The following is a 13,484-nucleotide window of genomic DNA, read 5'->3' on the forward strand; positions in this document are numbered from 1 at the left end:
ACTGCCTGGACGCTGGAGAGAGCTTTTCAGCTCTCTCCTCTTAACGCTGTGGACTGCCAACAACATTCACAGCTGCTCAGGCCTTGGCCCATGTGCTGGGATTTCCTAGTGGATGGCCAGTGAAGTTGCAAAGGGTTTCATCTTCCTTCAGGTGCAGTTGGCTTTGATTTAGGGCAGAAGATATGTAAGGGTCTTACGGGCGATTAGCTTTAGTACCACCTTCCCCATTAGAGTACTGAGTTTAGTTGACTTGCTTTGTCTTTTGTTCTTGTATGGTTTGACTGGTGCACTGGTTTCATGTGTGTATGTGACCAGTCTGACCTCATTATCAAGTTATTCCTAGTTTTTACATTTCGTGAAGTTCACTGTTTGCTAAAACCTTTGCTGCTGTCTACCCAGCTGAAGTGAAAGGGGAAGCCCAGCCTTATGAAGTAAATGTGATGAAGTACAAGAGTAGAGGTGGCTGGTATTTGTTTGGAGGGTGTTTTCCAGTCTTGGGAATCCCCTGTGGAGTTTATTGTTTTTTTTGCATACCAGCTCACATGAAAATACTTACCCTCCACTTTGCGGCTGTCGTGCAGGCTGCAACAGCCTGCAAGATCACAGGCAGTATCTGGGACACCGGCACACCATCGGTTTTTGAAGAAGCATTATTTTCCTTCCAGCCTTCTTGATACACACACCTCTGCTGCTCCATGCATACTAAAAGCCTGATGTGCAGTCATATGCTGGCAGGTAATGTCTCTTAGCCGATGGGAACTGCTTTGCCCTGTCTATAGCTGAGAGGAAGTACTGCAAACATGCAAATACCTCAACTCAGAGCCTTGGATCTTCCCACACCAGTTTCATGAGCTTTCCCCTGCAGACCCAGGCAGTACTGTCTTGACAGTTAACACATCTGCTGCCTCAGTGGTTCCAAAACAGGCTGAAAATCTCATTTCCTGAAAGCCAACTATTGTGTTTCACGTATGTTCCCAATGGCAACAGCCTAGGGATGTACAACTTCATATCCGTATCACAGACTTTCATTACCGCTAGTCTCATAATTGCCTTGACAAGACAAAAGCGGTTACCCACAGGCACGTAAGAATTGAGATAGTTCTAGTGGCTTACTTCTAAGCTGATTTTGGTTCCCTTAGTCTGATGATCTGATACTAGAAAGTAGGAGAAATCTCCTTGCAGAAGTCCATGAATCCTCACACACAACCTCTAAAGCCTGCTGTCTAATATCTACGTTTAGTTGGGTCTCACCAGACTACACAAATCTTTCTCCTCCAGCAGCGCTGCTGACAGGTGAGCAATGACGGTCGGTATAAAATTGGCCTCAAATGTTAAACAAATTATTTTCTCTGACAGCTTGTTCGCCAGCTGCTTGCACTGGAGGGCTGCCGTGTGATGAGACGCTGAAGGACGGGAGCGGCTCCGCAGCCCTGCAGCTCCCAGCACTCAGCGGCGCTGCTCGCTGCCATCCGTCGCAGTTGCTGCACCAGGCACCGTCGCTAATGTCCAGCTTCCTGGGCCTCACGCCAAGGCGAGCTGTGATAAAACACTGGCTGGTAGGACTGCGGAGAAAGAGTTGGTCATGGTTAGATCTGGGAAAGAGCTGTGTTCTGCAGAGCATCATCTTCATCATCTACCTGCATGCTGATTCTAAAGACGCTTTAAGGACGTGTCCAAAATGCTGTGCAGATAAGAAAAGGGATCATACGTAGAGGCTTACAAGAACTGCTACAGAGTGTAGGGTTACTTACCACTCTGTAGACACCCCAGGAAGGAGAACTTCAGCAAACCCCTTGGAGAAGATGAAGAAAGAAAATTAAAATCACCACCAACAAAAATAAGCAAGTATTGCTTCCCCCAGGCCCTTCCCCACAGATATTTTCTTCACCCAATCCAAAAAAGCATAGGTTACTTGATTTTAGGCATTGAGAGATTCAGAATTTTAGGGCAAAAACATTTTAGCAAAGACAACTGATGAACCTATTTTTAGAAGTAGCTGCACGGAAAATACTCCTCAGAGGCTCTGGAGTGTTAGAATATAAGACATATTTCCTCCTTTTTAGTTTCTGCTGAAAAAAGAAGTTCAGAAGTAAATAATAATAAAAAACCAACTGCTCAAATGGGTAAGCACTTGTGACCGATATCGGGGAGCCCATCTCCCATGAAAAAATCTCTGAACTTTGTTCAGTTCCAAAGATTCAAAGTGCTCAGCCAGTCTGAATAAAATCTAGGGTGATCTGCCAAGGTTTTGGGTGCCCTGGGCTCTGAAGCTTTCTAAGATTTCATATCTCTTTCTACTATCAGGGAGGAACATCTCTGTTTTCGTAGAAACACTTGGATTAGGAGTCTTCTCAGTACATTACAGCATCCTAGTCACAATTTTACTAGCGCATGGAAGAGAGTGTTGTGGTACACAGCAAGTGATAATCTGAGGCAGAAATAACAGACTTCCCTATTAAAAAATACTGCTGTGTTTTGAATAAAAAATGTATATTTCATGTATAATCTGGCAAAGAGCCTTTTGGACAAAAATAACATGCACTTATACTAGGACTAGGGAAAATCACTAACAACATGATTTAACTATGATGTTGTGTAGTTTTAGCTACGTAACAGTAAAAGATCCAGCGAAGAGCAATGTTATTCCACTTGTCATCAAAATACAGGCAGGTAATTAGAAATTGATTCAGAGTACACCCAGTTTTTGCCTCTCCCTAACACTTGCTTTCTTTTCTTTTCTTTTCTTTTCTTTTCTTTTCTTTTCTTTTCTTTTCTTTTCTTTTCTTTTCTTTTCTTTTCAGTGTGGAAAAGAGTATATTATCATCTGAGGGCGCAAATATGCAGAGAGAAGTGCAGAATTTTGAAATGCTTTCCATTACATGTTCCTCTTTCTGTTATCTGATTTAGAGCATGGAAGAGTATTTTCTAATAAACAACACATTTATGTACTTTTATCCCCACATATGTTTTTCATGCCCTCTTATCAGTGTTTGCACTCTTTTAAATAAGTCCTTATAACTGCTGATAAGGACAACTGGGATACCAATATTTACTTTTTGCTTGTAGTAGTACAACTTTTGACAAAAGTCAAATAGCTTCTTGGTAGCAGCTTTCACTGAATATGTGCTTGTCCAAAGCTTGAAATGCTTGAGTTGGCAACAAAATAAATTTGTTATCCATGGTCATGGAGATAAAAGACACATTTTGACATGAAATCTGACTCTTTTTCTTCAGGAGAATGTTAACATTTATACTGTATTAGTAATAGTGAGAATATTTTAGACAGGGGGCTGTTTTTTTCCCTAGTTCCCACTCAAGGGCTGTAATTTTTTGCTAGACTGATTTTTTTTTCCTCATGTGCCTTCTTCCCTTGTGGAAATGTGGAAACACGCATAACTAAAAAATACCTTCAGATATTCTGTGAACTAAAATGTGTTAATGCTGTTATTACCTAGTAAGACAAATAGCAGCATCTTCAGATTTTGGAAAAGAACTCAGGAAGTGCACACATAGAAAAGGCACGGTGACATGTTTCTACATGTGGTCACTCTTGCATGTTGAAAGGTGCTTCCTAAGAGACAAACAGGCAAATTTGGAGCTTTTTTTTTTTTTTTTTTTTTTGCATTAAAGCCACGAGAACACGTGTTGCTCAATTATTCTTAGTGAAGCAATACGTAATGCGGCACTGCGGGCACCTACGAGCTGCAGCCTCCTAACAGCTGCTTTCTGCTCTGTTAAACCTCGGCTCTTCCAGCCGGGAAGGCGGGATCTGGCGCTTGCGGAGAGCTGCAGAAGCATCCTACGAGGCAGCTCCGCAGCGGCCTGAGCCGCGGAGCGGCCGGCACGGCCACCCGGCACGCCGCCGGGCACCAGCCACGCGCCCCAGGTGAGTAGCCACCAGCGGCGCGTCGGAGCTGAGGCCGAGCAGCTGCTCTGAGATCTGCAGGTCGTTCTGACAGCTGAGTATTTCTGGTAAGCCCAATATTCTGGTAAGCAAAAACCAAGAGCAGGCACAATTTTAGGCATGCTATGCAAATCAAAGATTTACCTACACACAGCTAGGGCAAACAGAAGTAGGGGGAAAGTACATCAGTAACCAGTATAACTGTCTGCAAAGTCTCTAGAGTAAATTCAATTTTATCAAGAAAGGCCACGTCCCACTCCTCAGCTCTGGGATAACTTACTTGAGAAACTGATAGGCAACGCTAGCAAGCAAGGTTCGCGTGCTCCAGGCGGGCCACAGGAGAGTCCTCTTCCAGCACAAACCATGCCTTGGAGTGACGCATGCTGCTGGACCCTTCACTAAGCAGTTTTGTGAATGTATGTAATCCTTCAGTTAAATATTACAGAAACCCAGGCAACATCCTTGTGTTTAGGATAGGAAAATGTTATCTGCACTCTACAACTGGGTGAATTCAAGCACAGAGAAACCCAGCAGAGTTATTCTGCAGGTGCTGTGACTTGGGCCCTTAAACTTCTGTTTCGCACCTATACATTTTTTAAAGCAACCTGCACTGAACTAGGCTGCCAGGACACTTTATATGGATAAGCAGGTAGCAGCAATGGTAGCTGCATCTCTTTGTGGGTAGATCTGTTCATAAGTGTCCAATGTATTTTCACAAACACAAACACTGTTTTGGGTGTTACAGTTTATTTTGCAACCGTGCAATACATTTCAGTTACCAACACGCACAGTTGCAGCTATGGTTAATTTAATCTCTCTTCTATAAAGAATGTAGCTTTTGCTCAAATCAATCAATTCTGTTAGTGACAACCGAGTGAGGGATGAAAGAATTACAGAGACAAGCTCAGGCAGACGACAGCATCTGCAGAAAAGCTGATAACGTCTGCTTTCCACAAACATACCTCAGGTCAATCAGTGAAGTATTTTGGAAAAGCTGGTCCAAAATTGGCTTCTGCTTAACTTGCTGGGCTACAGAGTACTGTCAGGTGATTTAAATAAAAAGACATCTGTGCTATTGGATAGATTCCAACAAATATGTTCCCATTGCTGGCCATGGGACCAGAGCTGCATGGCGAGGAGGAGGAGGAAGAGGGAAGACATGTGCGGCTCTGTCCTCCTCCCCTCCAAGCCTTGGTAAGCTGAGGCAGAATCCCGAACGTAGGTTTCGGAGGAGTCAGGCATCACCACCTACGTTGTCCCTAGGCCGAGAACAGGTGCAGTGATGTTTTACTCTGGACTTTCAAACCACAACACAGCAGAGCGTTCACCTGCTGAGCCACAGGGACGGTTGGGTGCCGCAAGCCACTTCGACGCCGAAGCAGCAAGGCAGCTCAGATTCCCTACGGCTTCCTGCAAATCCAATCACACCTTTGAAAATTTTCAGTACAGAAATGAAGGTGGCTGAAGCCCCAGCCTCATTAAAGCATTAACCCCCTGGATTAAGGGTGAGGCCGGATCTTTCCCTGTTGCTGGAAACGTTGGAGGATCTGCTGCTCTTTAGCATTGCTGGCAGCGAGCTCCAGCAGGCGTAATCTGAGTTGCCTGTTTATTAAGCACAAGCAAAATAACAAGCAAGGCTCAAGCAGGCTCTATAAAAAGCCACTGGGACTTTTGACCTGCCTGGAAAGAGGAGCTGGCGCTGGGTCGAAGAGAGCGAGGGCTAGCCAAGGCTCCCGCATGGCAACGATGCGCCCCGGCCAGCTCGGCCAGGAGGCAAAGCTCGGCTTCCGAGGCAGAGCGGGATGGAGCGTCGGGAGCGTTTCGGGGCAGCGCGGCGGGGAGCCGGCACGGCCCTTGTGGCACCTTGCAGCAGCTCGTGATGTCACGCAGGTTGCTCTGCACATGTAAACACGGCCGCTGCGGTGCAGCGCGAGACGTCGCACTTCCTCCTCCAGCGGCGCGCTCGCCGTTAGCTGGATTCCTGCCTGATAAGGTAAGGCTGCTTTTTAAGCTCTCTCTTCTCGGTTTAGCGCGAGCCTTCAGGAGCACAACGGTCTTTCCTGCAGCAGCGTTGCCTTCCTCGAGCTTTGGGGTCAGCTCGCGCTGGGAGGAGGTTTGCAGCACGTCGAGCCTTGTAGAGCCCAGGGAGCTCCTCCGGCGCCAATGCTCCGCTCCAGCGCACGGAAGAGTTAAAGCAGCCGCTGCATGAAACTGCCGTTCCGAGAAAGTACGGTTTTGTAGCACAGGCGATAAATAATTCTCTGACTGGTCTCGTATGTCTTTACTAGGCATAATTTTCTTCTTTTGCCTGATTACTCAACAAGTACCTTCTATTTTAATATTGTATGTGACAGTGAGGGAATTCTTGCAAATCTGTTCCTTCTGGCAGTAATTTATACTAAAAAAAGAAAAAAGAGAAATCTACATGCTGTATTTGCGACCCACCCTGCTCAGGCTGATCGCAGCAGTGGCACACGGATACGTGCTCGAGTCGGGGGACGCAGCACGACACAAGTAGCGGTGGTTGGACGTATTCTGATTCTCAAGAATTCTGGGCGATTCCAATTCACACTTCAGGCTGCAGCCTCCAACCCCGATTAGGATTTACTCTGATGCTTTGGCTGATGCTTTTGAACCATACCTGCAAAAGATGGCTTACTGATGAGACTGAAATCGCCCCGACCTGCCGCTCAGCTCCCAGGGAAACGTAAGCAGTTCGTGCAGATGGGGTCGGGCAGCAACGGAGGAGATTCGAGCTGGGTGGACCTTGAATCTGAAGGGTCACAAAGTACATCAAAAGTGTGCTTTGGGGAGAGCTTTGTGCTATCAAGATAGCGCAAAGGGTGAGTCAGGATGTCCGATCTGTCTTGCCGCGGATTCACATAGGAGAGGACTTCAGCAGGTTGGTGTGTGTGAAACGGGAGCATGATTTTGTTCAAGGGTGTATTTTCTCTTGTTGAGTTATGCCTCAGCGAAAGCGCTCAGCCCTTGGCTCCTGTGCAGACATCACAAGCCATGGGAATCTCGTCCACGAGGCGACTCCGTGCCCGGGACGGCCCTCGTCCGGCAGAGTGAAAGCGCTCGGCCGAGGCTGCCAGGCTTCCTTCTGCTTGTGCGTGCAGTCTCTTCAGCTGCTAGAGCTGCAGAAGTGAAAATTAGATTAGCAATGCCAAACCAAAACATATCGTTTTTACAGATCAGGCAACCCAGATCTGCTTTTTTTTTTGAAGAAGAAGAAAAACAGAAAAAAAAAAAACCCTTAACTGTAGAACTTTCCACTTCTGACTGCAGAGGTTTCACACTGAAGCAACTGCAACAGCGTGACACATTCACAGCTGTGCAATGAGGGCAGAGTCTACAGAGAGGCATTTCTGCCTTAATTAAATCAATTAGTCTGTCTGCTGGTGGACCTGACAGAAAGATATAGGACTGAGGAATGATATTCCTGTATTTCTCAGCCCTATCAAGATGAACATCCTTTTCCTGGGAATGCCATGAAATAATAGTTTCCAAACATGCAGCTACAACTAACAGCTTGCACGCTTAATTCTTTCCTTATTGCAACCACCTCAGAAATACAGGCTCTACTTAAAATGTAAAAAATCACTAGTTATATACCACTGTGGTTTTTTATTATTATTCTTTTTTGGAAAATGGCATATTCTGAAAACAATGTTTCAGGTAGACATTCAGTCGAATTCCTGCCTGTGTGTCTGCTGCTGTGCTCAGGCAGGCAGCAGGCGGGATGGTGAGGATGCAGCTCCAACCTGAACAAAAAAAGTGGGATGAAGGACAGATCTAGACCCATTTTATGGTTCCTTGCATAAATCAGCCCTTGTGTATATGCCTATGTGCATTTTAGCTTCAGGGGTGGTTAAATCTCACTATATGCTTATGTCTTTGCAATGAAGTCATTTGGTATCAGAAGGCACTGCGTGCTGATGAGCCAGCAGGCTTTACACTTGTATATATTTATTGTGTATGTGGCTTTGCACTGCCAGCCAGGTAATCTGCATTTTGTTTTAAATGGCCTGACCTGCAACTCGAAGGAGAACCTTCATCGGGCTCCGTGAGGCTTTGGCTTTGGTTCATACGTGTCCTAAATCAACCAGAGGCACTAGATTCCCCACGGGCGGTTGTGGGAGGACAACACCTGCATCTCTGCGACCTTGCAGCGCTTTGCCGCAAAGGCCCAGGATCTGAGCACCACCCTTGGGGCGTCCTTACGTATCATATATATCAGTTTTATAGGCACACAATAACTTCTCGGTTTGGGCACGTCTCAGAAGATAGCAAGGCCAAGTCAGGAAAAGGTGGTGGTGCCAGCTCTGCCCCTGCACCCTGGGACAGCCCTCGTCACCCCAGCCGGTCCTGTTAGAGGACTGCCAGGAAGAGGAGGGGGAAGAAGTGAAATCTTGATGAACTCTGACACCTTGTGGACAATTAGCAGAGGGAGATGAGCTGGGGGTGGTGGTGGTGGTGGTGGTGGTGGTGGTGGTGGTGGTGGTGGTGGTGGTGAACCTGTTGCAGCCCAGGCACGCAGTTTTCTGCCCCAGAAGGCAAAGGCTGAACCGCGATGCCATGTACGTGCAGACGGTGTCATCCCCCTGTTTCAACAGAGATGCCCTGGGCATGTGGGTTTACCCTAGACACCCCCATTCGGAAAGGGCAGTGTGCAATCTAGCTGCAACCTCGCCCCGTAGCCGTCACATGGAGCGTGAATACAGGCCAGCTGCATCTAGGGGCATCCAGAGCAAACTGCTGTGACTCACTTGAGCTCAGACTCACTCAAGAACGCAGATCCACTGGCCTGTTTTTAAGTAATAATATTCCTTAAAATGGAACATTTTGCAAACGTGCCAAATCCTCCCTGACTTCAATGGCTGCCTGGCACCCTTGAGTTTCAGAGAAACATAGGTCAGTCAGCCTAACCTTGACACCCGAGGAAATGCAGACAGCTAGCAACTTTGGAAGTGACTGCTCCATGGCTTCTTGCCAAACGGGGAGGTCACATGAAGAGACAGCAGCTGGGTGCACGGGGCAGAGCTGTCACTGAGGATAGGGACGTCAGCCACATGTTCACCTCGAGCTGCGAGTGGCACAGACAGAAAGGGAGCACAAACCTCCCGAGCTCCAGGAATTCAAAGCAGTGTCAAGAAATGGGATGCAATGCAAAAGATGACATTTCATTCCTCCTAAAAAGGAGGAATGCCTGGATGCAAAATTGAGGTTTAGTGGCCAGCTCCTGGACAGCCAGGAACACCCTCCTGCCACCACTGCCGAACACAGCATCTCAAGCGAGCTTGTTCCAGAGCTGCCTCAGGGACGAGGCTTGCAGCCTGGAGCAGTTGTCCTAGAGGGACAGAAAGAGCCTGCGAGGGTGGCTTTGAGACGCCTGGCCTCAGTATACTCCTGCTGTCTCAGTAAAGGAGACGGACTGGATAGATTTTCTTGATTATGGCATTTCGTTGCTGCTTCAGTGCAACTAAGGGATGTAGCCCATTTGCTAAAGCTGATGGAACTGCAGGAGATAAATCAGTGGGCCTTGCTTTTTGAAGACCAGGAAAAAATGAAACTTAAGGAAATGGAAGTTTAAAAAGAAAAACAAGAAAGCTGGCGGTAGAGTCTGTTGGGAGCTCCCACAGGCACAGTGTATGGTGGTCCTCACCCTACGGGTACGTGAGCCAGCTATTACAGCAACGTTGAGCTTGGAATATGTCCTGTGCTAGGACCTTGCCACATCCAGGCATTTCTGGGGCCTGAATTACAACCCTTCCGTAACAGCCTTGAGTGGAGTCTGTACTAGCTGCCAACTTCAAGTACCACAATTAACAAACAGAATCTCTGTGATTTGAGAACTCTGAACTCTTTACTCTTTTTTCATAATACAAAGAAAAAAAAAAACATTAGCAACAGGATATGAGTTACTAATATCTACCTACAGAGACACTTTTTCTGGCAAATGCCCCTTTTAAATTATACTTGCAGAAAGTGAGTCACAAGCCATGAATCAGTGTCTGCAGAGCCACATGAAATAGGAAGCTGATATTCAATTTTTTTAATTATTAAATTAGATGAAGGAGGGAATCACTATACCAAGCATTACAACCCTATGAAACCAAAGTGAAACCAAAGTTTTCCTGTGTTACCCTCCTGAAAAAAGTCCCAATTAAAAAAGCTAATAAAAGAAAGAAGTCCCAACAGTCTGATCTGTGACATTTAGCCATCTCTACTCATCTGAATCAAAGGAGAGCCAGAAGTTGGAAAGATCTCAAAATAAAGTTACCCAGTGAAGAGAAGTGTTAGACAGAGGGTGTTGGGGAGATCACATTTTGATCTCAAGGCCATGTGGTTGTTCACACGCAGAAGCTGGGCTATGGCACACCTGCCTTTAGCTTATTCCTGAAACATCGTGTGGCTTATGCCAGCTGCTGTTATCCAGGGACCCAACCATAGGTGGTCCTGAGCTACTGAAGGATGGGCAGCTTCTCCCACCCTTCGTGTAGGAGTTTGGCACAGCTTCACCCAGGCTTATGTCTTTGAGGCAGTCCCCACCTCATCTCCTGAAACTGGATCACTTGTTTAAATACATTTAAAGTAGCCTGAAAATTCCCCAGTTCAGTGGGCTGTGCTGCCATGGGCTCCCTGTGTGACCTTAGCGGTGAGCCTCTCAGTGTGTGAGCTCTCTGCTTGACAGATGGGGACAGGAGCAGAGCCTTTGGTGGGGCATGTGGAAAGCACAGCAAGGGCACTGACAGCGACAGCTCCGGGAACACAGCAGTGGTGGGAGACCTCTGAGGAGGCAGCTTTGAAGAATAAAGTGAGATGCTTTATATAGAAGACATTTCCAAACCTCTAATTTCTACTGAATAGTCAAAAAAGAAATGCAAATGTAAATATAACTATTGCAGTGCCTTTGTCTTCACAACCTTTGTTTTAACTCCCTACAGAAATGATCCACCCAAACATTTCCAGCAGCCCCGTCATGACGCAGAATAACCGAACTTGCCCTGATCCTGTTATAATGTTTAAATACAGTCTGTATGCAACCACTTACACCATCATATTCGTGCCCGGGCTTCTGGCAAACAGCGCTGCCTTGTGGGTTTTATGTCGCTTCATCAGCAAGAAGAACAAAGCTGTGATTTTCATGATCAACTTGGCTGTGGCCGACCTGGCTCACGTTCTCTCCCTGCCACTGCGAATATACTATTATATTAACCACACATGGCCTTTTGGGAGATTCCTTTGCTTACTGTGTTTCTACCTGAAGTACCTCAACATGTACGCGAGCATTTGCTTCCTCACCTGCATCAGCATCCAGCGGTACTTCTTCCTGTACCACCCGTTCAAGGCCAAGGACTGGAAGCGGCGGTACGACGTGGCCATCAGTGCCGCGGTGTGGCTGTTCGTCGGGGCGGCTTGCTTACCGTTTCCCATCATGCGAAGCTACGGCCTAGCCAACAGCACTAGTACCTGCTTTGCAGACCTTGAAGTCCGGCAGATCGAAAACAAGGCGGCCACGGTGCTGATGACAGCGACGGCAGAGCTCTTCGGGTTCGTGGGCCCTCTCGTTATCATTTTATTCTGCACCTGGAAAACCAAAGTTTCTCTTCGGGGATTCCAGATACCGCCGCAAAACAGCAGCGAGAGGCAGAAAGCCTTACGGATGGTTTCCATGTGTGCCATCGTGTTCTTTGTGTGTTTTGCACCGTACCACATCAACTTCTTTTTCTACATGATGGTGAAAGAAAACGTTATTACCGACTGTTTCTTACGTAGTATCACTCTTTACACCCAACCCTTTTGCTTAAGTCTTGCAAGCCTGGACTGCTGTTTGGATCCAATCCTGTATTTCTTTATGAATTCAGAGTTTCAGGATCAGATATCACGTCACAGCAGCATGGTCATCAGGAGCCGGCTCATGAGCAAAGAAAGCGCCTCATCGGTTAAGGAATGAGAAGAAGGCCTAAAAGAGTAACAAAATGCTTCACATGCAATCCGAGACTGTTCTGTGATGTTCATTTAACAACCGTTACGGAAGATCCCGCAAGATTGTTTTTCCAGGTGAGTTTCGTGGCAGTGGAAATCTTTTGATATGCACAACATAAAAGCTTGTTTAAGAGCAGCGTGTTAGTAGCTGACGAGTGACCGAGCCGGTGTGACTGCGCCTGCCGACGCGATGCCCGCGCCTGACCAGAGCGGACCGGGGAAGCGCAGAAGGGAGCAACGAGGCTCTTGCTGGGAAACATCCCAGCAGCTTTTTTCTATTTTCCCAGCTTCAGTGGTTCTGCGCCCACTGAAGCATCTTCTCAGCTGAACGCACGCAGCGCCTCCGGCACCTCCCCGCCGCGGGACCGCGGGGCACCACCGAGAGCCCGTCTGCTCGCGGTTCTGCTGTGAGGTCCGTCCCCAGCAAACCCAGGCAGGAAACCCTTGGAAGAAGTAAGGAGCCCTTGCTGAGGGGATTTCACTGATGGAGCGACGGCTGATTTCTTCCAGTAAATTATTCAGATTTTTTCCCATCGGCCCCTCTCACGATCTTAACGTTTACATTTTTATGATTTCATTAGCCATGAATATATAAAAAGCAGTCACAAGGTGGGGTTACGTTTACCCCTGACGCGTGTTGGGTCAGTCCCAGTTTTTAGGCCACATTCCCACAGCTTGTGTAGCTTCCAGGGTTTCACTGTGCTGAGAGCTGGGGATCATTTCGGCACCGATTTACTCCCTTCGGAAAACCTGTGGCTTTTCCAAAGCGTTCTGAGCAGCTCTCGGTGAGCAGCAGTAGCAGCACCTCATGTATTGCTATAAAATACAAGAAATTTCAGAAACACTCACTAAGTTAATCGAAATCTAGCTACTTAATCCCACTTTGTCACATTTTGACTCAACCAAAGATTTTCTGTGTTAGCTTTACACAAAGTGAAGTGGGAAAAAGCAAACAACAGCCAGGTTTAAATAACTAGAAGCTAGAGTTCCTCTCAAAGGCACTGAAGACCTACTGCTTCAACAGAATAAGCTACTGTAGTTCTCCCTTTTGTAAAAAGATGATTAGGGTCTATAGTATGATGAATTTAATCTCACATGTACGTAACAGAGAGGACTGAAATGTGCTTATCTGAAGGAAATAGCTTTCAAGAACAGCGTACTCTTTCAAGTTTCCTTGGTTTTCTAGTGAGAAAACTGCCAAATAAGTGAACAGTCCATCTCCCATTGAAGTCAATGGAAATATTTCTACTGGTTTAACTGGACAGTTTTTTTATGCCAATGATATACGTACACGTGTTTACACACTGCAGGTAATCCCTTTAAAATGTGAGCAGAGGCTGATGCTCAAGCATAGTTAAGCATGTATAACGCAATTCTTGCCAATTTAGCAACTTTCGCATGAGCTAGATGCTGTACAATATCATCCGTGAATGAGACTGTAGTTTCAGTGGTTGTTTTGAGGATTTTTTTTATAGACCTTGGTCACCTAGCATGTGGCTGGGAGCTGCTTACTGTAATTCCCCTCTCAAACAATTCTGCATTTATGGGGTGAAGGCTGAAGACACTGCTATGGTAACGGTGTAGCTTG

At 46.6% G+C, this 13,484-nt stretch overlaps 1 protein-coding gene across 1 annotated transcript; it reads left to right on the forward strand.

The window, feature by feature from the left end:
• The first annotated feature begins 10,871 nt into the window (after positions 1 to 10,871).
• Positions 10,872 to 13,484, forward strand: LOC134145249 (putative P2Y purinoceptor 10). The gene has a single exon (XM_062584593.1). It carries the CDS (start codon positions 10,890 to 10,892, stop codon positions 11,862 to 11,864), a length of 975 nt encoding a protein of 324 aa, XP_062440577.1. The 5' UTR covers positions 10,872 to 10,889; the 3' UTR covers positions 11,865 to 13,484.

This window comes from Rhea pennata, chromosome 11, assembly GCF_028389875.1.
Source record: "Rhea pennata isolate bPtePen1 chromosome 11, bPtePen1.pri, whole genome shotgun sequence".
Lineage (NCBI taxonomy): Eukaryota > Metazoa > Chordata > Aves > Rheiformes > Rheidae > Rhea > Rhea pennata.